This window comes from Carettochelys insculpta, chromosome 16 (assembly GCF_033958435.1).
Source record: "Carettochelys insculpta isolate YL-2023 chromosome 16, ASM3395843v1, whole genome shotgun sequence".
Classification (NCBI taxonomy): Eukaryota; Metazoa; Chordata; order Testudines; family Carettochelyidae; genus Carettochelys; species Carettochelys insculpta.
In genome coordinates, this window is record NC_134152.1 from 14,377,884 (window position 1) to 14,401,813 (window position 23,930).

The 23,930-nt window shown below is 44.3% G+C and overlaps 1 protein-coding gene across 5 annotated transcripts; it reads right to left on the reverse strand.

Annotated features, from left to right (window-relative positions):
• Positions 1–1,237: 1,237 nt before the first annotated feature.
• Positions 1,238–23,299, reverse strand: DEXI (Dexi homolog). 5 transcript variants are annotated; one of them, XR_012647720.1, is made up of 2 exons: positions 21,656–23,280; positions 1,238–1,918 (listed from the first exon to the last, which is right to left on the reverse strand). XR_012647720.1 is itself a non-coding variant. In XM_075010694.1 (2 exons), the coding sequence occupies exon 1, from the start codon at positions 22,204–22,206 to the stop codon at positions 21,925–21,927; it is 282 nt and encodes a 93-aa protein (XP_074866795.1). In that variant the 5' UTR covers positions 22,207–23,299; the 3' UTR covers positions 1,238–1,914; positions 21,915–21,924. The 5 variants fall into 5 exon arrangements, 2 of the variants coding, with proteins under 2 accessions (XP_074866795.1, XP_074866794.1); XR_012647722.1 differs by having other exon boundaries at positions 1,238–1,914; positions 21,656–21,928; XR_012647721.1 differs by having other exon boundaries at positions 20,665–21,928.
• Between the last annotated feature and the right edge of the window lie 631 nt (positions 23,300–23,930).

Below are 23,930 nucleotides of genomic sequence, written 5' to 3' on the forward strand. Positions count from 1 at the left end.
TTGTAATCTGAAGTTAAAATGTCTTTGTTTTAAGACATATACCAAATGTGTGTCCTGCCCAGTTGAAATGCTCACTTAATGAATTATGTGTATTCAGATTCCTAATATCTGATTTATGTCCATTCATTCTTTGGCAAAGTGATTGCCCAGTTTGTCCAACGTACATGGCAGAGTGGTGTTGCTGACATATGATGGCATGTATCACATTAGTGGAAGTGTGATACCTATCACTATGCACTCAACAAAATCTCAATTACTGTACCCATTACGGCTATGTCTACACTAGCCCCTTCCTTTCGGAAGGGGCATGGTAATGAGCGAGTTGGGAAGATGCTAATGAGGCACTGCCATGAATATGCAGCATCTCATTAGCATGATGGTGGCCGTGCACAATTCAAAAGTACCACTTTTGAATCACACTCTGCCAGTGTAGATGGGGGCCTTTCGAAAGGACCCCTCAGGACTTCGAATGCCCCTTCTTCCTAAAACCAAACTGGAGGAAGGGCCTTTTGAAGTCTAGGGTCGGGGGGTCCTTTCAAAAGGCCCCCTTCTCCATGGGCAGTGCGCAATTTGAAAGCAGTGCTTTCAAATTGCACGCATTTGACATTATGCTAACGAGGTGTTGCATATTCATGAAAGCACCTCATTAACATATTCCCAACTCGCTTATTGCCATGCCCCTTCTGAAAGGAAGGGGCTAGTGTAGATGTAGCCTACAAGGACAATTTCCCCACTTTTGATATTTGCAGTGACTGCAGCCATCCCAACAGCAGAGGGATATTTTCCCCTTTTCTCCTCCTGCTTCCTTCCCCCATCTAGCTGATTTGTCAGGTTTTTTTTTTTCATTTTTTTTCTCTTTTTTTTTTCAATTCTTTTTGTCACAGTTATCAGTTAGAAGTGGGTCTGTCCCACAAAAGCTCAACACCTAATAAATAATACTGTTAGTCTTTAAGGTGCCACAGGACTGCTTTTTAAAAGCTTTGCTAATGCACTTCAGTCATGACCTGAATCATTTACGCTGCTACAGTTTGAATAGAATTCAGGTACTGTTTTTAAAATACTGCATAACTAACTCTAAGTGCCATTTGCATTCCTGTACCCTTGCCTTCAATTAAAGTTAGGTTTTAGTAACTACAGATTATGTAAAACATGGAATTGACTTAGAAAAGTTTGATTTCCAGAAGGTACAATAAATTCCTTGGTGTAAATGAAAACAAAATGACCCCCAGCAGCCAATTTGCACACCTTTTAATGGAAAGAGGTCAGTCTTCAGTGTATTGCTTTTACATGTGCACATAAGAACTTGAATTTAAACATTGTGCAAAGTATCTTGATACATAATTCATTCTCTAGAGATTTATATTGGATTAGCTCTTGTTGCCTTATTATAAGACTCTCAAAATTAAAAACAAAACAAAAAAAATCCCAAACCAAAATATTTACACCTTACAAACCAATCAATTTCTGTGGTACTGCTCTGAGTATATTTGAACGTGCCATGATTTTAGGCTACATTTAAGCTAATATTCTGAACTAACAGCCAGTGGGTTTTCAATTTGTGACCTGCTTTGAATTTCATAAATGGTAATACAGATTGCCCATTTGGGTAACACGTTTATTCAAAAGTTTATCAAATCTAAGCAAAGGCTTTTTTGTAAGTATTGACAGACTGCTTTTTAAAATGTCCACGAAGGCCATCCAGAGTTACCTAAGGTGCCCTGGTGCTGCATATGAGTTAGTGTAACAACCCTGATCCAACAGTCCTTGGGAAAAGTCACAGCTGAAGCGTTCTGAGGCCGCCACTTCACACTGTCTCTTCCATTTTGTCTCCAGTACATTCCTTTTAGTTTTGAACATTCAAGGCCGCCGTTTCTTGTCCTGCAAATCCAGTCCTGGTACAAGTGTGCAACAAACCTATCTGAAAGAAAAACAGACTATTACAGTTGCACTGACTCATTGTTCCCCCGATTCCCCAGTGATTTTTGTTTAACTAAGGAGGTGGTTGTGGAGAACAGCATGCAAAAAATCCCAAAACAGACAACTTTGAGGACAATGTTACACATGTTTTTATGTTTTGCTGTTTTTAGGTTGAGACCATTGTAAATCCTAGGACAGTAAAATACAAGTAAAGGTCTGAATAGACAATGGACTTAGGTCAACGCAACACTTTCCACCCATGTCAGTGTGCAGGATTAAGCGCTTAAAATAATTCTAGCACTTATGCATGTCACAGATTCATGGGAGAAGTCGCAGCATGCATGCTTTTATTGTTTTAAAATGAATTAGAAGTCTCTCCTAAAACACTGTAAATTAACAAACAAAAGTTTTCTTTAGACAAAAATAGTTTCTTGATGACAATGTGGTCACCCCTCTATAAAACATTCAAAGAGGTCTTGCCCCAAAGTTCTTGAGCAAAAATGGCCAAACCCTTGTGCTGATCATAGTTTTCACCGTTGTTTAAAGCAGCCAGTATTCTTTGACAAGTTTGATAACTGTTTGTTAGAGGCATGTAATTAAACTTTTTTGCACACTAAAATTCATTCCTGCTGGGGTTTAATACTAGTTTACAGTTGTCCTGTGTGTTCAAAAGCCATCATTCTTCTGCAGGAATACCTGGACATACGAAGACTACAAAAGGGTAAAGGATTGGGAGTAGCATGGGTAGGGAATTTTGAAATTAAATATTTTTCCACTGGAAAATGCTGCTTCATCAAACCTGAAACAGTTCCAAGGAAAGTGTGGGATTTGACTTACCTTTTGTCAGGAAGTTTCTCAGATCCAGGAAGGAATTTCTGGTCAAAATGAGAGGAATGAGGAAGGGAGACACACATACCCAACCCCAGAATAGCCAGTAGCTTGGTGATTAGAGTGCTGATATGGGACATTGGATCTCTGTTCTGTCTTTGGAACAGGGACTCCAAAGCTATGTCTACAGTAGAAGGATCTGTCTACAGAAGTAACTATCAGTAGAGATATGCCAACAAAACTGCTGTCAACAGATCGCGTCTACACATAAAAGCAGATCTTTTGATCCGCCTTGTCGACAAAATGGCCCCCCCAGAGCATCTACTCAGCTTTTTTTGTTGACAGTTTCTGGCTACGTCTACACGTGCCCCAAACTTCGAAATGGCCATGCAAATGGCCATTTCGAAGTTTACTAATGAAGCGCTGAAATGCATATTCAGCGCTTCATTAGCATGCGGGCGGCAGCGGCGCTTCGAAATTGATGCGCCTTGCCGCCGTGCGGCGCGTCCAGACGGGGCTCCTTTTCGAAAAGGCCCCACCTACTTCAAAGTCCATGGGAATAAGGGGACTTCGAAGTAGGTGGAGTCCTTTCGAAAAGGAGCCCCGTCTGGACGCGCCGCGCGGTGGCAAGGCGCGTCAATTTCGAAGCACCGCTGCCGCCCGCATGCTAATGAAGTGCTGAATATGCATTTCAGCACTTCATTAGTAAACTTCGAAATGGCCATTTGCATGGCCATTTCGAAGTTTGGGGCACGTGTAGACGTAGCCCATATGTGTAACAGCCATAAGATCGGGAATGTACCAGATCATAGGAATCCAGAAATGACCATACTAGTCTAGATAAGGAAAGCACTTGAGCATGTGCCAGGAGAGATTCAGGTGCCAACCAGCTGAGTAACAAAGCGCCCAGAGCTGGCAGTGTGTGTTTCTATGGGTGGTGCACAACTGCACATGCCTAGCTGCACAGAACAAAATTTATTCCATCCATGGATGGAAAACTTTAGAGGGAAAAGTGCTCTAGCTCCCTCTCACCTATTACCTGATATCACCACAGAGAGAAAGCCGTGCTGGTCTATGTACGATGAAAACAAAAAAGCAGTCCAGCAGTACTGATATCACAAACACTTGTTCTAGAGGAAAGCGAAAGAACTCCAAATTAGGCAGCTGTAGGGTGACTTGTCATCATGTCGGACTCATCCTGGTCTCTTACAGATTGGCACATCATGATGGATAGCTACGTACCGCACACCTCAGTAGCTGATTGCCTTTTCAAACATTTGGCTGGGTTTCAGGATCACTTTCTGGAGCATTGCTGTGTAATCCTTGCACACACACACTATCCTAACACTAACAGCTATTACAGCAGCAGTTAACTTGTGGAAGCTTTTCTCCTTATATGTTAAATGAGGCATTCCGTACATTAGAAATGCAGATATATAAACTGCTGCCATTAGCTATGATGTTAAGTGGCCTCTGAACAAATCTGCCTCCTTAAAATATAATAATGAATTACAGAAAATGTAATTTTCATTATAAACAGAATATAACAAAATTCAGGTACTGGATAACTTTACAATGTTAATTCAGGGCCTAAATTTGCAACACCAGAGTAATGCCAGCAATGTCAAGGAGACAATTTAATGAAATAAGGGATTTCAGGATCAGGTCCTTATGAAGGCTATCACCTTAACTTCAGTTTCAAGATTAAAATTAAACAAAAGCAAGATTTTATAGAACTTAAGACTAATAGAACAACTGCAATAAAATTGTTTTCTTAGCTCAAAAGTTAGAGTGGGAAGCCCTGAAAGGTAAAAGATGCTATTACTTTACTTTTAATATTTCCCTCAATTTGGAAAACGGCACCATGACAATTAAACTGTATGCTTAACATTCTTTCTTGTCTAATGATCTGGGATATTTTTTTCTAATATGGGTGATGAAATGAATTTACCTTTGTCATCTTCAAAATCTCATGTTTGAAAGTTCAGAGTCCTTGAATGTACGGAGATTACATGGCACATTCACAAATACAACATATTGTACATATTATTGTATCTGAATGTATGAACAGAACTCTTGAACTCTTCAGATAGTGACCAGAAAGATAATTTTCTTTCCAGTCTGAGTGAACAATTTATATCTTACTTATCTGTGACTTTGATATTACCACACACAGGTAACATGGCGAACGTGCCTGTATTGCTGATCTGCTAGATTCATTAATTTGCAAGGATAAACTCACTTGGAACATACAGATTTTGTGATAAAACAAAATCTTTAAAGACTAACACAACAGTTTATTAGGTGACGAGCTTCCGTGGGACAGACCCACTTCATCAGAGCTGGAAATTCTTAACAGAATTCTGATTCTGTGATGCCAATGAAGAGTATGAGATAGAGAAAGCAAGCAGATTATCAAATTAAAATAATTCTGCATTTAATCTGAGAATTAATATAACCTCATATAGGTATCAGAGGGGTAGCCGAGTTAGTCCGTATCTTCAAAAACAACAAATATAGGTAGTCTCTCTAGTATATGAATAACTGTTATCTGAACAAATATGGTCCTTATGTCCACCTCTCAGGTTTGATATCTAGTAGCATTGTTGTAACAGGTTTGCAATCTTTATCTAAAACAACCCAGCTACCCCCTGAGACTATTAGCAGGTGTTGAATCTGATAGAAAAGAGTGATATACATTCTCTTGACTCAGGCAGGCACCTGACTTCCTTTATCTGGTTATAAATGAGGTGGGAAGTAGCTTGCTAGGAAGAGAGCATTTATGGTGTGGAAAAAGCATTACTGAGGGAGGAACAACAAGCACAGGGAGAGGGCTTGAGCTAATGTTTATTTTATTGTTAAAACAAAAAGCAGTCAAGTAGCACTTTAAAGCTTTTTGTTTTGATAGTATACAGACTAGCGCCAGCTCCCTCTCTGTTATTGTTTTATTGTTGTTTCCTTGTTAATAAAACCAAATCTCCCAAAGTGGGGTCATCCTGAACTTCATATAGCACATGAACTCTGTGTTTGGAAAAATGGCTGCTTACAAGTGCATGCAAAATCCTATTCATGTATAAAAACAAGGAGTCCTGTAGAACCTTAGAGACTAATGGATTTATTAGGGCACTAGCTTTTGTGGCAGCTAAAGAACTCATTTTTAGGGAGACAGACTAATAGTTATCTCTCTGAGACTATTCATGTGCGTAACTTTTTTATGGGCCATTAGGTCTACTTTGCAAGAGTAGGTTGGTTTTATCAGAGAACAACTGTTTTCAAACATTGTAAATAGTTTGAGGGGCAGCCATGTTAATCTGTCGCTTCTTAAACACAAGCAGTCCTGTAGCACTCTCCCTGTGCTTGGTGTTCCTCCCTCAATAATGCTTTTTTCTCGCCCTAAATCCTCTTTTCCTAGCAAGCAGTCCTGTAACACCTAACACATTTATTTATTAGGTAATGATCTTTTGTGGGTAAGGCCCACTTCTTCAGATTTTAAAACTGGATTACCTGCTCCAGCCTGAAAATCTGAAGTGGGTTTTACCCACGAAAGCTTATTATCTAATAAATACTTCTGTTAGTCTTTAAAGTGCTACAGGATATGGCTCTTTGAAAATCCTGTCCTTTCTTTTTTCTCTCTGACTGCTAAGTATTTGCTTAACTTTGATCAAGAGTGCAGAAGTGAGATCCCCAGAGATAATCCCTCTTCTCTGGTAAGTGAGGCTGTGACCAAACCTGATACCGGTGGTTTGGCTTTTCCAATGCCTACAAGTGGCCATCACATACAATTTTCCAGAACTGCTTGGGAAGGGAATTCTGCCTGCTAGTGAGTGCTCACAGCTACCTCAGCTCCTTTGTGTCTTCTAGCCAGAGTACGGGTCTCATGTGTCCAGGATGCCCTTGCATAGCAGATACCATACCAAAATCTAGAGTCTCTTTGCTTCCCTTTCTCTCCTCAATAAAATGCTTGGGAAAATACTTGGGATGAAGGACTTCAAAAAGTTATTTGGAGTAGAATGTGGATCACAGTTACAAAGGGGAGACCCTCAGGCCCTGCTGATCCAGTCAGGAAGCTCAAGAGGCAGCATCTCACATTAGGCTTTCTTTTATTTAAGAACTTACATTGATCTCTTGTCTAGGGTAAATGTTAAGACACAGGAATAAATTTGATCATTATTACTAACTGTCTAATAATGATTTAGTTACACGTGACTTATATTTCATTTATCCTCTAACTTCAGTTTGTCTTTCTCTTTTTTAGAACTGCTGGACCTGCCAAGAAATTGTTCCGGGAATCAGTGACATAGCAGAACAAGATGCCTGGTTTTGGCAGCAAAAACAAATGTATCAGTAAGTCATGCACCAGTCCTGTTTGAAATTCTCCTGATCTAGTCCATCTGACTGGCCTTTGTTCGATCAATGGAAAAGCACTGAAGCACCACTGCTAGAGGTAAATCTTGTTCTCAGTTGTTGTACAGGGAAGATTTTGGGAGGTGATGCAAGGAGTTGGTGAGATATTGAGATACAACAGCAATGGATGAAGGATCTATAAAAAACCCAGTGGTATGAGATGATCCCGCACGGAGCCCACCTCCATGAGAACTGGAGTCTTCATATGGCTGTGTGCCAAAGAGGTGTGTGGATGCATGGAACGTCAAGCATGGGAATGAAGGATCCTCTGCCAGCAAAAAGAGGGATTTTATTACTTTACTTCAACTGTTAGGCTGGAATTACTTTAGAGCAACCTTCTAGGGGACAAGTCTTCTACCTTCATGAAAACCAGATGAATTCTGCAGAAAGGATGTTCTTATGAAGGAATTTTAACTCACCTGATCATCAATTCAAGGAATCTATATTTCACCCTCACCGGCACTAGAAGAGCAGTGTGATGGGATGCAGTCACAGAGGACCAGTGTTCCCCGAAAGCTGAGCACTTGGGTAGCTGCCCAGGAGAGATTCAGGGGCTGCCCAGCTGATTAGCAGAGTGCCCACAGCCACCCACAGTGGGTAGCATGTGTTTCTATTGGTGATACATATCCATACATGCCTTGCTGCACATCACAAAATTTATTCAACCCACGGATAGAAAAAATTGGACAGAACATTGCAGAAGACCTCTTGGGAGTGTTCCCCAGTGAGCTAATAATGCTAGTGAGCCCCACATTTTTCCTCTCTCAGGCTCCCCAATACCCTGTCCTGCTAGGCCAGATCCTTTGATCAGTGAGTTACTAAATTAAAATTAATAGAAAATGCATAGCTAGTTCCAATTCATTAATAAACTTGCTACATGCAAAATCTTACACTAAACAGCCATTCTTACTTCATATATAAACTTCAAGTAAGAAGTGATCTTTTACGCCGGCTTGGGTCTCCCCTCTTAGGCTCCCTATGGACTGCCAGGACCCCAGAACATGGGGTGATGAGACTCCTGGACTGAAGCTTTCTGACATCCCAGAGGTAGGCGCTACTCCCAGCCCCATCCCTGAGCCTCCTCTCCCATTCCAGGTTCTGTTCCCATTCCCACTCCCATTATATGTCTTCTAACTAAGGAGTCCTGTTGTTCCACACATGAAGAGTATTTTATTTGCTCTACAGGTGAGGGGGAGGGAAGAGAGGGCATGGGGACTAGCCTTGCATGAAACCCTCCCTCAAGACCTCTCTGATGAGCATGGCCCCTTGATGTGCTCTCTGGATGGCACTGGTGTCCAACTCCTCATAGTCCTTAGCTAGATGTTCAGCCTCAGCCCACTCATGCTGCCAGAAGTATCTCCCCCTTGCTCTCACATATGTTGTGGGGCACACAACAGGCTGCCACCACAAAGGGGATGTTGTGCTCACTGAGGTCCAGGTGGGGGAGGAGACATCAGGACCTCCACCATGAGGCACATGCTCAGCCTGTTACTGAATTCCTCTTTGCTGGGGTCCAGGCTGCCCATATAGGGCTTCATGAGCCAGGGGAACAAGAGGGAGGCTGCATCGCTCAGAAGGACAATGTTCACCTCACCAACTCTGCTGATGCAGTCAGGGAAAAAGGTGCCGGTATACATCTTTCAGACGAGGTTTTAGAAGATGCAGGTACATGTACCTTTCCCAAACATCTGATGTTGATGTAGATGTTGGAGAAGCATCACTTGTGATGTATGAGAGCCTGCAGCTGCGTGGAGAAGTACCCCTTCCCTACTGATATAGGCCATGGCCTGGTGTTGGAGGCCAGAATGGAGCTGTGCATTCTGTCTATGGCCCCCTTGCAGCTGGGGAAGCCCATGGCATTGAAGCTATCCGCAATGATGGTCACCTGTCCTGGAGTGTTGACCTTCCATAGCAGCATATTGTTGATGGCCTTGTCCATCTGCAGGAACACAACTCTGACTATGGACTTCCCCATGCCAAACTACCTCTTGACTGAGCAGTAGCTCTCCGGTGTGGTGAGCTTCAACAGGGCAATGGCCATACACTTCTGCATGGGGATGGCAAGTCTCATGCAGGCATTCTGTCACCTGAGGGTAGGGATGAGCCACTCCCAGAGCTACAGAAAGGTGACCTTCCACAACCAGAAGTTCCGCAACCATGACTGATGATTGCCTCCTTGCAGGATGATGCAGTCCCACCAGTCTGCTTGTTTTGTATTGCTAGAAGTGGTGTTCCACAGTGTCCAGGGGATTGCTGGTGGGGGCGAGGCATGCTCAGCAGCAGGAGTGCCAGGACTTGAGTGAGCAGGGCCTGTGGACCAAGATGGGGTTTGTCCTCCCGAAGCAACATGAAGGCAGCTTGGTACTATTGTGCCATTATGTACAGCACGTGGCCCATGAGTCTGGCACTGTTTTGCAGCAGCTCTGACTCCAGGGTGTGTAAGCTGCAACATCCACAATGACAACTAGAGCACAGGAAAGTGCATGCCCACTGGATGCACCCCTTTGATGTCCTGTGGTGGAGTGGCTTGTGAAATGTGGCCGTGGACAGGAGCTCCTGGAAGCATGCACTGCAGCTTGCCTGACCCAGCAGCCACAGGATACCTCCAGCCTCCTGATTCCTCCCAACTGCTTCTGGGGGCTCTAAGTCTGAGGCAAGCTCCATTTAGTGTGGATGCACTATTTTGAAATGGTTTTGCCTCATTTTGATGCTTCCCCATAGTGTGGGTACAATATTTTGATTTAGTTATTTTGGGAGCTATTAACTTGATTTTTGTTATTTCTGAATAGTTTCCTAGCGTAGACATGCCCTGGAAGTCATGGATTCGGTAACTTCTGCAATATGACTGAATCATGGCCTTACTGAAAAGATCTATGAAGTCCTATTACAGTCATCAAACACTCTTCATAACCCTACTGCTAAAACCAAGGACAAAGAACAGATGGAATAAGTTTCGAAAAAGAGATTAAACAATGTTTGTCTGTTTTGTGATATTTTTCAAGCTCATCTGAACATTTTCCTGTGCTATAGAGAATACAGAGATTTGTGTTAGTATGATATATTATGGACCAAACTCTGCATTTTTGACTTTAGTGCAACTCCAGTGGGTTGGCATAGATGTAAGAGAGCAAAATGTATTTGAGCCTGTCAAGTTAAGCTACCAAAGCACAGAAAAGGGATTTGTAATGAAGTTTTCAGATGTATCTGTCAGGCCAGGTTAGAAAGTAGTAGAGGAAGTTAAATTGTGTGTGAATGATAGAACTGTCCACAATATTCAACTCTTGCCTCTTTTCAGTTGTTTAAAAAAATCTACCTTTCAACTATAATTTGAACATGAGCTTTAGTGTTGGAAAACAAATGAGGGGAAGGGGTAGTCTAGTCTAGATCTTATAAACGCAGCCCTGCTACTCACCATAAATACACCAGAAAGCATATAATGTTCCAGCAGCTAAAGCAGAATACCAATATTAAAGAAAAAGCCATGCTATTTTTGCTAATTCTGTCTTTGAAGATGCTTTTCCTCCCAGGTTATAACAATAAGGAGAAAATGAAGTGTCTTTATTTTGTTTCCAGCATTGTACTCCTAGTTTCTGAGGGAATCTCAAAGAAAGGGAGAGGTTAGAACTGGACATACCTGGCCTGCTCTGTTCAACCACCATGCAGCCCTTTTTTTGTCAGTATGGCAGTTTTATTTTGGTAAGGTCAGATTTTTGGGCCTCTCAACATCCACCAAATGGTGAGATTTTGATTTGGTAAGACCTATTCGAGATTTTTGGCAAAATGGTTAATCTTTTAATAAAATCTTAGAAGGAAAATGCACATAATTGGCTCCGTAAAAGAGCATAGGTTGTAGATCTGAAAAGCTAAATTCTGAGCAATTTTTCTCAACTCATCTATCTCAGCTAAATGAAATGCATAACTGGAGCACGGTTATGGAAGGTTATAAATTGTTTAGGAAGGACAGACAGGGGAGAAAGGAGGAGGAGTTGCGCTCTATGTGAGGGAGCAGTATGATTGCTCAGAACTCCAATACGAGGAAGGAGAAAATCCAGTTGAGTGTCTTTGGGTTAAGCTCAGAGGTGGAAGTAACAGAGGTGATGTTGTAGTTGGTATCTGTTATAGACCGCCAGATCAGGGAGATGAGATAGATGAGGATTTCTTCAGGCAGCTAAGTGAAGCTTCCAAATCACAGGCCCTGGTTCTCATGGGAGACTTAAATCATCCGGACATTTGTTGGGAGACCAATACATCAGCACACAGACAATCCAGGAAGTTTTTGGAGAATGTTGGGGATAACTTCTTGGTACAAGTGCTGAAGGAACTGACCAGAGGCTGTGCGCAACTTGACCTGCTGCTCACAAACAGGGAAGAACTAGTAGAAGAAATAGAAGTGGGAGGGAACCTGGGCTGCAGCGACCATGAGATCGTAGATTTCATGATCCGGACAAAAGTAAGAAAGGTGAGCAGTAACATACAGACCCTTGATTTCAGAACAGCAGACTTTGACTCCCGGAGAGAACGGATGAGCAGGATCCCTTGGGAAATGAAGATGAAGGGGAAAAGAGTTGAAGAGAACTGGCAGTATTTTAAAGAAGTCTTACTGAAGGCACAGGAACAAACAATCCCGCTGCATAGTAAGAAATGCAAAAATGGTAGGCAACCAGCTTGGCTTAACAGGGAAATCCTTAGTCAGCTTAAGTTCAAAAAGGATGCACACAAGAAATGGACACGTGGACAGTTAACTAAGGAGGAGTACAAACATATGGCTGGAGAATGCCAGGCAGTAATCAGGAAAGCGAAAGCACAATTGGAACTGCAGCTGGCAAGGGATGTGAAGAGTAACAAGAAGGGTTTCTGCAGGCAAGTGAAGAATAAACAGGTTATCAAAGAAGGTGTGGGGCCATTACTGGATGAGGGAGGTAACCTGGTGACAGATGATGCAGGAAAAGCTGAAGTACTTAATGCTTTTTTTGCCTCAGTCTTCACGGACAAAGACAACTTCCACATGACGGTCCTAGACGATACGGTATGGGAAGGTGAAGGGCAGACATCTGTGGGGAAGGAACAAGTTCTGAGCTATCTAGAAAAACCAGATGTGCACAAGTCCATGGGTCTGGATTTAATGCAGCCCAGGGTACTGAGGGAATTGGCAGAGGTCATTGCTGAACCTTTGGCCATTATCCTTGAAGACTCTTGGAGATCAGGGGAGATACCGGATGACTGGAAGAAGGCAAACGTAGTGTCCATCTTTAAAAAAAGGAAAGAAGGACAATCCAGGGAACTATAGACCCGTCGGCCTTACCTCAATCCCTGGGAAAATAATGGAGAGAATCCTCAAGGAATCCGTTTTGGAGCACTTGGAAGAGGGGAAAGTGATCAAAAGTAGCCAACATGGATTCATGAGGGGCAAGTCCTGCCTCACCAATCTGATCAGCTTCTATGATGAGGTAACAAGCTCTGTGGACATGGGGAAGTCAGTGCATGTGATATATCTTGACTTCAGCAAGGCTTTTGATACGGTCTCCCACAACATTCTTGTCCATAAGTTAAGGAAATATGGATTGGATCCTTGGACTATAAGATGCATAGAAAGCTGGCTTGATGGGCAGGCCCAATGTGTAGTGGTCAATGGCTCAATATCTGGATGGTGGTCTGTTTCAAGCGGAGTGCCACAAGGCTCGGTTCTGGGGCCAGTGTTATTCAACATCTTTATTAATGACCTGGATGAGGGACTGGATTGCACCCTCAGCAAGTTTGCAGATGACACAAAACTAGCGGGAGAGGTAGATACGTTGGAGGGTAGAGAGAGAATCCAGAGGGACCTAGATAAATTGGAGGACTGGGCCAAAAGAAATCTGATGCGGTTCAATAAGGAGAAGTGTAGAGTCCTGCACCTGTGATGGAAGAATCTCAAGAATTGTTACAGGCTGGGGACCGACTGGCTCATCAGCAGTACGATGGAAAGGGACCTAGGGGTTATGGTGGATGAAAGGCTGGATATGAGTAAACAGTGTGCCCTTGTAGCCAAGAAGAATAACGGCATACTAGGGTGCATTAGGAGGAGCATTTCGAGCAGATCTAGGGAAGTAGTTATTCCTCTTTATTCGGCACTGGTGAGGCCACATCTGGAATATTGTGTCCAGTTTTGGGCCCCCTAGTATAAAAAGGATGTGGATTTGCTGGAGCAGGTTCAGCAAAGGGCAAAAAAAAAAAATGATTGAGAGTCTGGAGCACAAGACCTATGAGGATAGGCTGAAGGATTTGGGCTTGTTTAGTTTACAGAAGATCAGACTTAGAGGTGATTTAATTGCAGCCTTCAACTTCCTGAAGGGGAGCTCTAAAAAGGATGGTGAGAAACTGTTCTCAGTGGTGTCAGATGGCAGAACAAGGAGTAATGGTCTGAAGTTGAAGAGGGAGAGGTGTAGGTTAGATATTAGGAAAAACTACTTCACCAGGTGGGTGGTGAAACATTGGAATGCGTTGCCTAGAGAGGTGGTGGATTCTCCATCCCTTGAGGTTTTTAAGTCCCGGCTGGACAAGGTCCTGGCTGGGATGATCTAATAGGGGTTGATCGTGCTTGAAGCCGGGGGCTGGACTAGATGACCTCCTGAGGTCCCTTGCAGCCCTCTGATTCTTTGATTCTGTGAAATGTTGACCTTCCCATATCACAGAATCAGAATCCTAGGGCTGGAAGAGATCTCAGGAGGTCATCAAGTCCAGCCCGAGATTAGAATCTCCACAGATTTCCAAAGCTTGATTTGTATTTCTCCACAGACTTAACACAACTGCTAGTTTGATTAAACTGCTTCTTTACTGTTTAACATAATAGTATATGTGGCAGTGAGAATTAGGAGAAATAGCCAGAAAAATAGACAGGCAGCTGGAAAGCATCAAAGGAGACCCTATAAAGCTTTCAAATTGTGTCTTTTTTTTTAAAGGAGGTGCAGGCAACACACCTAAACTTCCATGCACAGAAGAGAAAAATCTCTGCCAAGTATAAACTCCCTTACCAAAAAAAAAAAAAAAAAGGAACCCTCAGGCTGCGTCTACACGTGCACGCTACTTCGAAGTAGCGGCAGTAACTTCGAAATAGTGCCCGTCGCGGCTACACGTGTTGGGCGCTATTTCGAAGTTGAAATCGACATTAGGCGGCGAGACGTCGAAGTCGCTAACCCCATGAGGGGATGGGAATAGCGCCCTACTTCGACGTTCAACATCGAAGTAGGGACGTGTAGACGATCCGCGTCCCGCAACATCGAAATAGCGGGGTCCTCCATGGCGGCCATCAGCTGGGGGGTTGAGAGATACTCTCTCTCCAGCCCTTGCGGGGCTCTGTGGTCACCGTGTGCAGCAGCCCTTAGCCCAGGGCTTCTGGCTGCTGCTGCTGCAGCTGGGGGTCCGTGCTGCATATACAGGGTCTGCAACTAGTTGTTGGCTCTGTGTATCTTGCACTGTTTAATGAAAGTGTGTCTGGGAGGGGCCCTTTAAGGGAGCGACTTGCTGTTGAGTCCACCCCGTGACCCTGTCTGCAGCTGTGCCTGGCTCCCTTATTTCGATGTGTGCTACTTTGGCGTGTAGACGTTCCCTTGCTGCGCCTATTTCGATGTTGGGCTGAGCAACGTCGAAGTTGAACATCGACGTTGCCAGCCCTGGAGGACGTGTAGACGTTATTCATCGAAATAGGCTATTTCGATGTCGCTACTTCGAAATTAGCTATTTCGATGTAGCGTGCACGTGTAGACGTAGCCTCACTGTGCAGTGTTTGCTTGTCTAGGACTCTGGGTTTTCCAAATAAACCTGATCCATCGCTGCAAAGATTAAACACCTTTGTGTAGCAAGAGAGGTAAGAGATCCAAACTGACCAAATCAATGGGCTAAGCATCTGTAAACGTCATTCTTCCCATTTAGAATGGATTGGGTGCCATCTGAAATAAATCTCTAAAATAAATGATACCTTCATGTGGAGGATTAGACTGGATTAACGCCTTTATTCCTTTTAAAGTGTTAGACCTTGATAAATGGTCCTTGTACTCAAGCTAGTGACTTAGACATGTATTTACTTAGCAAAGGACTAAACATAAAAATTCCTTCAATAAATTTGCTTTTTAAAATCACTTGTGCTCTGGTGCTTTTAATGGACAAAAATGCTCATTTGTTTTTCATCCTAAACTCAATCTACATTCATTTCCTCTGCCTCATTTACCTGTGACTCATACCAACAGTAACATTTGGAAAGCTCATAAAACATCTGCCTCCGCTCCTGTAACGTGCAACTAAATGTGCTCTTTTTAGCTAGTCTTTCGGGACCAGGTGTCAAATCAGTGCATGAAGATGTCTGACAGGCCCCTTAAGGAGTCAGTCCAGTTCAGTTGGCCAAGACTTTGTCTTCGGATTCTACCTAGGGCAGAATTCCTAGTAGCTTGAGCTAGAATAGAATGGTATCTCTATATGGACTATATTTTAGCTAAGATTTTTCACAGCTAAGAGATCTGAACACCCAATTTCTTTTCATTATAATTAATGATAATGGGAATTATTTTTCAAATCACTTACATGACTCTAAAATTCTCAGACTGATGTTTACCTTTGATAGGAGAAAATGCCAACTAGACGAGAGTGTGACAGATTGGACAGTTTTCTGTAATACCCTGACCTTGCTGAATTAAATTTAAGTATTTTGATGTCAATTATATATAAAAAATGCAAAGTTTATGTGTTAGTGTGGGGCTGTATGTAAACCTTGGGAAGCGTGATGACCTTCAGACAGGGCTTTTTTTTGTGGTGGAACGCACCAGAACAGAGTTCTGGCACCTTTCTTCCTGGTGCCATAATTTTGGAAGTCAGCAGGGCAGCTCTGAGCCACATCTGACACTTAAAGGAGCCATTTGTGGCTCCCACTGCTCACCCCTCCAGCTCCCTGACTGCCATGCTGAAAGACTGAGGCTCGATTTAATTGGTTTAACAGCTAGGAGTGGGGATCTGGCCATTAAACCAATTAAATCAACTCTTTCAGTGAGGCAGGGCGCTGGAAGCTGCCCTTGCCAAGGTGTAAGTGGGGGGAGTCGGAGGGCTGGGGGGAGCTGTGGAGCTGCCATGAAGAGGAGACAGCAGCCGGCAGCACGCAGAGCTCCTGTGTAAGTGAATCTTGGGTTTGGGCGGACAGTTTGGGGGTGTGAGGGGTTAAGCCTGGGAGTGGTTTGGGGCTGCAGAGAGTTCCAGCATCTTTTTTTCCTAGAAAAAAGGCTCTGCCTTCAGAGGACTATTTTAAGCAATGTCAGACAAATAAGTTTAAGTGGAGAGCCCAGGAAATAATCATGGTGAGGGGAATGCAAATTACCACCTCCGGTCATGCAAAGACCCAACCTTTTGAAGCTCTGCCCTGAGGATGAGCCCTAGTCACCCTCTCTGCAGATGTGTGTGCTTTGAAAGACTATAGAAGAAGAAGAATTGTGAAGATCATAAAAAAGACGACTCAGATTAGCTGCTATAGCATTCAGAAAACTGCAAACTCTTGAAGGTTAAAGTCATTTTGATTAAAATGAAAACTAGCATATCTGAGCCAACTGCCATGCTGACAGCACCGTACAGGTTGGAATGCTAGAGTATGAGGCAAGCAAAGGAACTGAAGAAATTGGCTGCGCAAATGAGTTAGCAAAGAAGAGTACCGAGAGATTCAAGCCAGCAGAAAATAAAAATTGAAGTGACAGGAAAAAGGCTGAGGGAGATATAATGCTGTTACAGGAGCTTCAGGAAAGATGACTGCAATGTCAAGAATGGACCTGAGAAGGGATTTCAAGCAACTATACATACCAGGGTAAGCAAGGAACTAGAAACCGAATAAGATCAAGACAGGATGAAGAATGACAAAGCAAAACCATGTAAAGATGAAGGAAGCTGTTTCAAGCCTGGAAGTAGGGGAAAGGCTTCCTTCAGCCCCATTGGAATTGCTGAGCTGATTGCCAAGACCCGAAGAGAGAAGAGTTCTGGTGCTCTCAGTGGGGATGGTTACACCCGCCCACCATCTCTTTTACTGTGCCTCTTTAACAGATAAGTGTTGCCAAAACCTTGTCCACACACCCACACTGAGCCATATAAACCAGACACTTATTTTTAGTAGGCACTTTGTTGCGTATAGCATTGCTATTTAAAGGATCTCAAAATAATTTGCAAAGGCAAGGCAATCCCATTTAGACAGGGCAGAGTCCACAACAGACTACGGAAAGAACCCAGAGGTCTTCTCCTCTGCTTTAACCTGGTGACATTATCAAAATCTTTCAATTTGTGCCGCTGTGTGCAAATAATAAGAAATCTCTTGGCTTTCATCTATATAATGTTTAGTGCTAATGCTTAAAGGGAGCTAACATTTGTAATCCTAAATTAACATGTGAGTGAACTGAACTATCCCTTTGGCCCTGATTTGGGATTTAAATATTGGCATGCATCCAAAATGCCGAATGCAGGATTTCGTTCATAAAAAGGAATTAACAATAATCCATTGATACTAACATTTTTCTTACACTGGTACTGTGTATCAAAAAGATTAAATACAGTAAATGCATTTTTCTGTTAAATATTTTTGCTGACTTTGATAGCCTCATGATGAGTCACATCTAATTTTTAGGGAGGTGCAAAGAGAAGAGCTCTTATACAATCACATTCCAATAGACTTGCAGTACAACACTTGATCTAAAATAGCAGATGACACCAAGCCATTGCAATTGCAATTCCATTTGCACACACAGGATTATTAAAATAGGCTCTCCATTTAAATAGGACAGGAAATATTTCTCGGTGTTTGGTGATGTAACTTCCAAACCCTGCCATTGCCATGGGACGGTATAGACAAGACAGAGTTCTTCAAATATAGTAGACTTCTCTAAGGTCCCACTTCTGCAGCTTATCTGAGTCTGTAACTCTCTATGATAGGAATATTCCCCATGCTGGCCCTACAGGCCACGAGAGCCTAACTGACCACTTAAGTGTGCAGTAGGGAGGAGATGTAGGTTAGAAGGAGATCATTAATTAGAGGCATTTGCAGCTGGGCAGGAACAGGCCCTCCAAAAAGCCCAGGAGCTGCAAGTAGCAAAGAGAGCTGCAGGGAAGGAGAGTGTCCTCACTCCCTGAGAGGAAGAAGAGCAGAGAAGCAAATCTAAAGAGACAAGGGAATCAGTTACACAAGAAGAAGGCCAGGGAAACAGCAGCAAGAGCTAGGATAGTACAGGCTGGACTGTATGTTATAGGGTCCCTGGGCCAGAACCCAGGGCAGAGTGTAAGTCTGGGTCCCCCTTGCACAGGGCATTGGAGATGTCAGCTGGAGAGCTGATCTGGGAGGACTGTGACTTCACCAAAAGGGAAGGAACTTAGTGACCTGGCTGCAGGGCCAAACTACAAACCAGTGCTCTGGGAAGGAGAGAGATGCTGCAGACAGAGAAGAGGATGGGTAAAAAGACTGCTGAAAAAGGTACTTGGAAGAGTTGACTCCCCCAGGATGGCTGGAGGAGATGCTGTGAGCATTGAGGGAAGCTTGTCTAATGTCAATAACGATAACAAATCTGACTCACCTTGCTGAGTTTTCTGTGAATTGTTCATGCCTCATGCTTCCAGGCTGAGGCAGAAGGAATGGCTTCCTAATTTAAGATCCACATAGAGCTCAGAGTTCCCTGTTCAGTCCCTTGGAGGAAATCACCCACCCACAGCATTCATACATGTTTCACAGCATGGTCAGATAACACTGATAAGGTCAGCACTCTCTTAAACAGAATTCCCATAGGTGGTGCTCTGAGTACAGTGAGGGGAGTCTTTTGCAGGAGCAGTAGCAAGCTTGTTGCCTTTTCCCCCTTTCATGTCCTATAATGCTTTCAGCCAGGTTTTGGTCACCTCTTTTTGTGGAAGCAGTGGGGATACTGTATAGTAATTGTACAGTAACAAATTTAATTTTTCATAGTATCCATCCTCCTGGAAGATCCCAATGCCCCTTCTAGACTGTTGACTATATTCTGTTATGTATGAAAAATTTCTCTTGGCTTTGGTGGGCATTATGTGCAAATATCTGGGGAAAGAATTTTATCAAGTACACCAAGGGGTTACTTATCCATCACTTAAATGCTGCCAGTTATGAGGCCTGGAAGTCAGCTCTGGCAATGCTGCACAACTTCTTGGAAAGGAAATGAAGAACATTTTCTCTACCTTACATTTCCTGAGGATTACAGAATGACAAAATGTAATTACACAAGGTGGGCCTGGGTCAGAATATAATTAGCAAAAATGGTGGTATAATCTTAGGACCACCCCCTATTGACATTAGTAGAAGTTAGAGAGAGCTGAGCACTTAGAAGGACTGATCCCTTAATTATGTATTACTTAGAAGAAAGCACACTATCCACTGAACCATTAACAATGCTTCCTGCAGCCTTCCATGGAGTCTCCTGTCCAGGTCTAATTCTGCTTCCCTGATGTAATCAGATTACAGCTGAATCATAGAATCTTGGGCCTGGAAGAGACCTCAGGAGGTCACTCACTCTAGCCCCCTGTCCAAAGCAGGATCAACCTTTACTAAATCAACCAGCCAGGACTTTGTCAAGCAGAGAATTAACAACCTTTAGGGATGGAGATTCCACCACCTCTCTAGGTAACGCATTCTGGCGTTTCACCACCAGAGAGAGTTTTGCCTAATATCCATCCTAAACCTCCCCACTGTAACTTGAAACCATTGCTCCTTGTTCCGCCATGCATCACTACTTAGAACAGCCTTTCTCCATCCTCTTTAGAACCTCCTTTCAGGAAGCTGAAAGGTGCTATCAAATCTCTGGTCACACTTTTCTGCAAATTAATAAGCCCAAATCCCTCTCCTTGTAGGTCATGTGCTCCAGCTTCTAATTTTGGCTGCCCTCCGCTGGACCCTCTCAATGCATCCACTCTTTTTTTATACTGGGGGCCCAGAACTGGATGCAGAACTCCAGATGTGGCCTCACCAGTGCAGAATGATGATTATGATGATGCACAACTCATTGCTCAGTCTTGCACCATGCAAAATTAATTTCTTCTTTGATAAGGGACCAAAATATCATGAAAGGTAGTTTTTAATACTTGTAAATTGTTTAGAGAAACTTTGTTTTGTAATGTACTTTGTACTGTATAAAATAGTACACTTTCATGATGGCTATTATGAATGTAACTTCCCTCCCCAACCCCAAATTATTGCAGTTTCCCCTTTTCATCTTTCTAAATGCTAAAGAAACTAAACTGATATTTCTACCAAGGTGCTGATTTCTTGTGTATTTACAGTCCCTATAGTTTAGATCAAAATTCTGATAGTACCTTTGATAATAGTTTTCCATTTTAAAGTTTATTTGGTTGATAACTATGCATATGGACTCCTGATTAAAAACAGTGAATTCTTAATGAATCACTGCTCATTATTTAAAAAAATGTTGCACTTTTTATAATTGTCCACATGACATTTTAATTGCATAGAATAAATCAAGAGTTCTACAATAATGTATCTAAATTATTTACCTCCCTTAGAACTTTGGGGGTGCTGTGAAATCCTGTATTAGGTGTAGATAATAGTTAATCATATGTTTCATAGTGTTCATGGTAAGTACAAAAAGACTTTTAAAAAGAAGGGCACTTATTAAAAACATTTATGGTGCCCCCACTAGAATTCCTCAGCTGCGATTGCTTGCTGTGACCTTCCTAGAAGTTGTTATCAGAGCCAGGCAGATGTAGGGTTAGGGTGGATGTAGATGTAGATGTAGATCCTTCAAGGTGTGGAGTCTATTGAAGTCAGTGGGCACCTCAGGGCTGGATTTCAGGGCCTCTAAAAATAATGCCTTTTAAGGACAATATCACATACACTGCTCAGGCCTGGGACAGGAACCAGCTTTTGCAATTCTGTATTCCCTTGCCATTGAATTAAAGGAGCTGCCCTGTTCAACTGGGATCCTCTGCGGGAATCAGAGTTATGTGTTGCGCTGGGAGATCGGGGGCACGTGCATGTGCTTGACTCATGCCAATTACAAGACAAGCTGCCAAGCGCACAGCGGCGCGCTCACTGTGAGCCACTCCGCCTCCAGTTTAGCGTCACATGACCGCTTTGCAGCAGCGCGGAGGTCGGCGGTGTGTCTGCACGAGGCACACGGCGCCCGAGTCTGTCCTCCGCTGACGTCAGCAGGGGCCAGGCTGGCAGCGCAGGGCAGTAATTCAGCCCGACGCGCCGTGCACAGCTCCAGACCCTGCCACCTCCGGGGAGGGGGGGCTGGGGGAAGCGCCCGGCGGGGAGTGACCCCGACTCGGCTGTTTTCTAAGTGACGTGCCGCTGCCAGTCCAAGCGGAGTGGGCGCCCGCCCCCTGCCGCAGGTCCCTGAGCAGTGTGGACGCAGCGCTGGCAGGACAAGCCCTGCGCCGTGACGTGCACGTGAGCGGCGACCGGCCAGCAGTCCCCTAAACTTCCCGTCCTGCAACTTCTGCGGCCGATGGCACTGAGCGAGCCGCAGAAAGGACTTACAGCGCTCCGGAGCCCAGCAGTGCGCCCTCTGTCTCTCTCCAGCCCCCCACCAGGGCCTCCTCCGCAGCCGCCAGTTCCCGGGCGCCTCTGCGGGGGGCAGCAGCGCTCCGGGACACTCGCGTCGGTGGGGCCATTTTGAGCAAACGTGAAATGAGAGGCAAGGACGGCGCAGAGCGCTGGGGGCGCCTTAGCCATGGCCACCGAGAGCGAAACACTCTCCGGTGCCGGGCGGGCAGGATCCCCGGGTCTCTCCGCACACCTTCGGCTTGTTATTCCAAATAGCCATCAAAGACATCCAGCTCGCTGTCCGTGTCGTACAGCACCGAGCCGGGGTCGGAAAGCACCCCCAAATCCACCAGAGCTTGGTCCATGTCCTCCGGCAGGAACACGATCCCGACATTGAGGACGATGTACTCCATCAGGAAGGCATAGTAGAGAATCAGCACATTGACAAAGAACAAGCCCACGTAAAACATATAGGGCAGCACCAGCAGCCCATGGAAGGCCCAAGGCTCCAGGGAATCCAGATGTGCCGAGACTGCGGCGAGCATGCAGGGCGCCGTCAAGAACTGCCGCCGTTCTCCACAGCCTAGCGCCGGCTGCTGGCCTCAGCGGCGCGGAAACAGCTGTCGTGGGCTTCCAGATGTGCGGAGCCAGCAAGCAGAAGGTGGCGGCGCAGATTAGCTGGAGACGCTGCTACTAGGCGGCGGGTGCCCAGTTGTTCCCCGAGGGCGGGGGTAGGGGTCAGTACACGACGCAGCTTCACACAGGGCGGGGAGTGAAAATTGAGAAGCCTGGAATCCGTGTTAATAACTCCAGGCCGAGAGGGGAGCAGGAATGGCAAATCCCCGAAGAGATCAGCTTGATCCACTTCCCTTAAATTCCCCTGCAGGACTGTGCCTAGTTTTGGCTTCAGAGGCACTGCCGCAGCCCTGTCTGGAGAGGCATTTCTCCCGGGCTGCTGCAGTCCTGCCTCCTCCCAGCTGTAAACTTTGGGAATAAAGGTGCAGGCTCGCTCTGTTCTCAGGACTTGTCAGCAAGCCCACCACCTCTTCAGCTGCAATCCCCTGTCCCTTACCCCTCCTCCTCCTCCTCCCTCCCTTCCACCTCCTGTCTCCGCTGCATGCTGAGTCTCCGCTGTTTATGCACTGTAGGTGCCCCCCGACATCCCTTCCACGGCGGCTGCCTCCAGAGCAGACCGCCCACGTAAGTCCATCCCTCGTGCTGATTGGCTTGAAGGAAGATTGACAGCAGGAGGTTGGCTTGTTGATAGTCATATCCCCTTTCACTCAGGATGTGCGGCATGCACTTTCCCTGCCTTTTTGACCCGGCTGCCGCATCAGCAGAGGCTCAGGAACAACATTAATGTGTTTACAAGCTTGCTTGGAATAGCTACACTAGTACCCCTTGGTTTCCTTCCTAGCCAGGTTGTCCTTTGCTAAGAACATAGGCACATTTAGTTCCTGAGGCCATTCTGTGTTACTCTGACTTGTTTTCACAAGTATTTCTTCTGTAGTACTAACCAATAAGATGAGATGCAGCGAAAGAGGGACTGGAAATTGTTCCTACCCTTTATGTAATATTCCTGGTATATAGCAGATCATTCCAATTCCTTTTACTTGATGTAATCACCTTCTGGCATTAGAATCTGAAAGTCTTTTAAATGCTATGTCATTATATCAGAACTGTTGGTTCCCTGATATCAAAGACCTTAATAATAAAATCCTGTGATATGCTGTTATAGCACATTTCACTGTGAGGCAGGTAAAGAATATGTAGGAAGTAAACACCTAGGACTCTCTGAGGAAGGTGGCTTCTGTTTAACAGTAGAGAACAATGAATGCACAACAGTTTAGGCCTGAAACTGCAGAGACAGCTTGGTAGGTACAATGTAAACTTGAGCTAGAATTTGGCCAGTGAACCAGGGCCAGCACTCTATGAAAAGTGCAATGGCACCTTATTAGCTGTAGTGTAGTTTTTTAACATTATGTCTGACAATAGCAACTGTAGCAATACAGGATCGTTTGAAATTTCTTTTGACAAAAATCAAATGGAGAGAGAAATCTCTGAGCTGCAATTTATTTACAAATTTGACTCCATCAACCAAGGATTAAACAGAGACTGGGAGCAGCTGGCCCCTTACAAAAGCAGCTTCTCTGTCCTGGGTGTTAATATCTCCCCATTAGACTCTGACAAGGACTACTTCCCCCTGTCGGATCTGGCTCACTTTTTCCTCTTTTGATACATACTGCTGATAATGGGCCATTTCCACCTT

Coding starts and splice junctions, on each gene's coding strand:
- DEXI (XM_075010694.1), bottom strand. CDS start 22,206: ATGCTCGCCGCAGTCTCGGCACATCTGGATTCCCTGGAGCCTTGGGCC.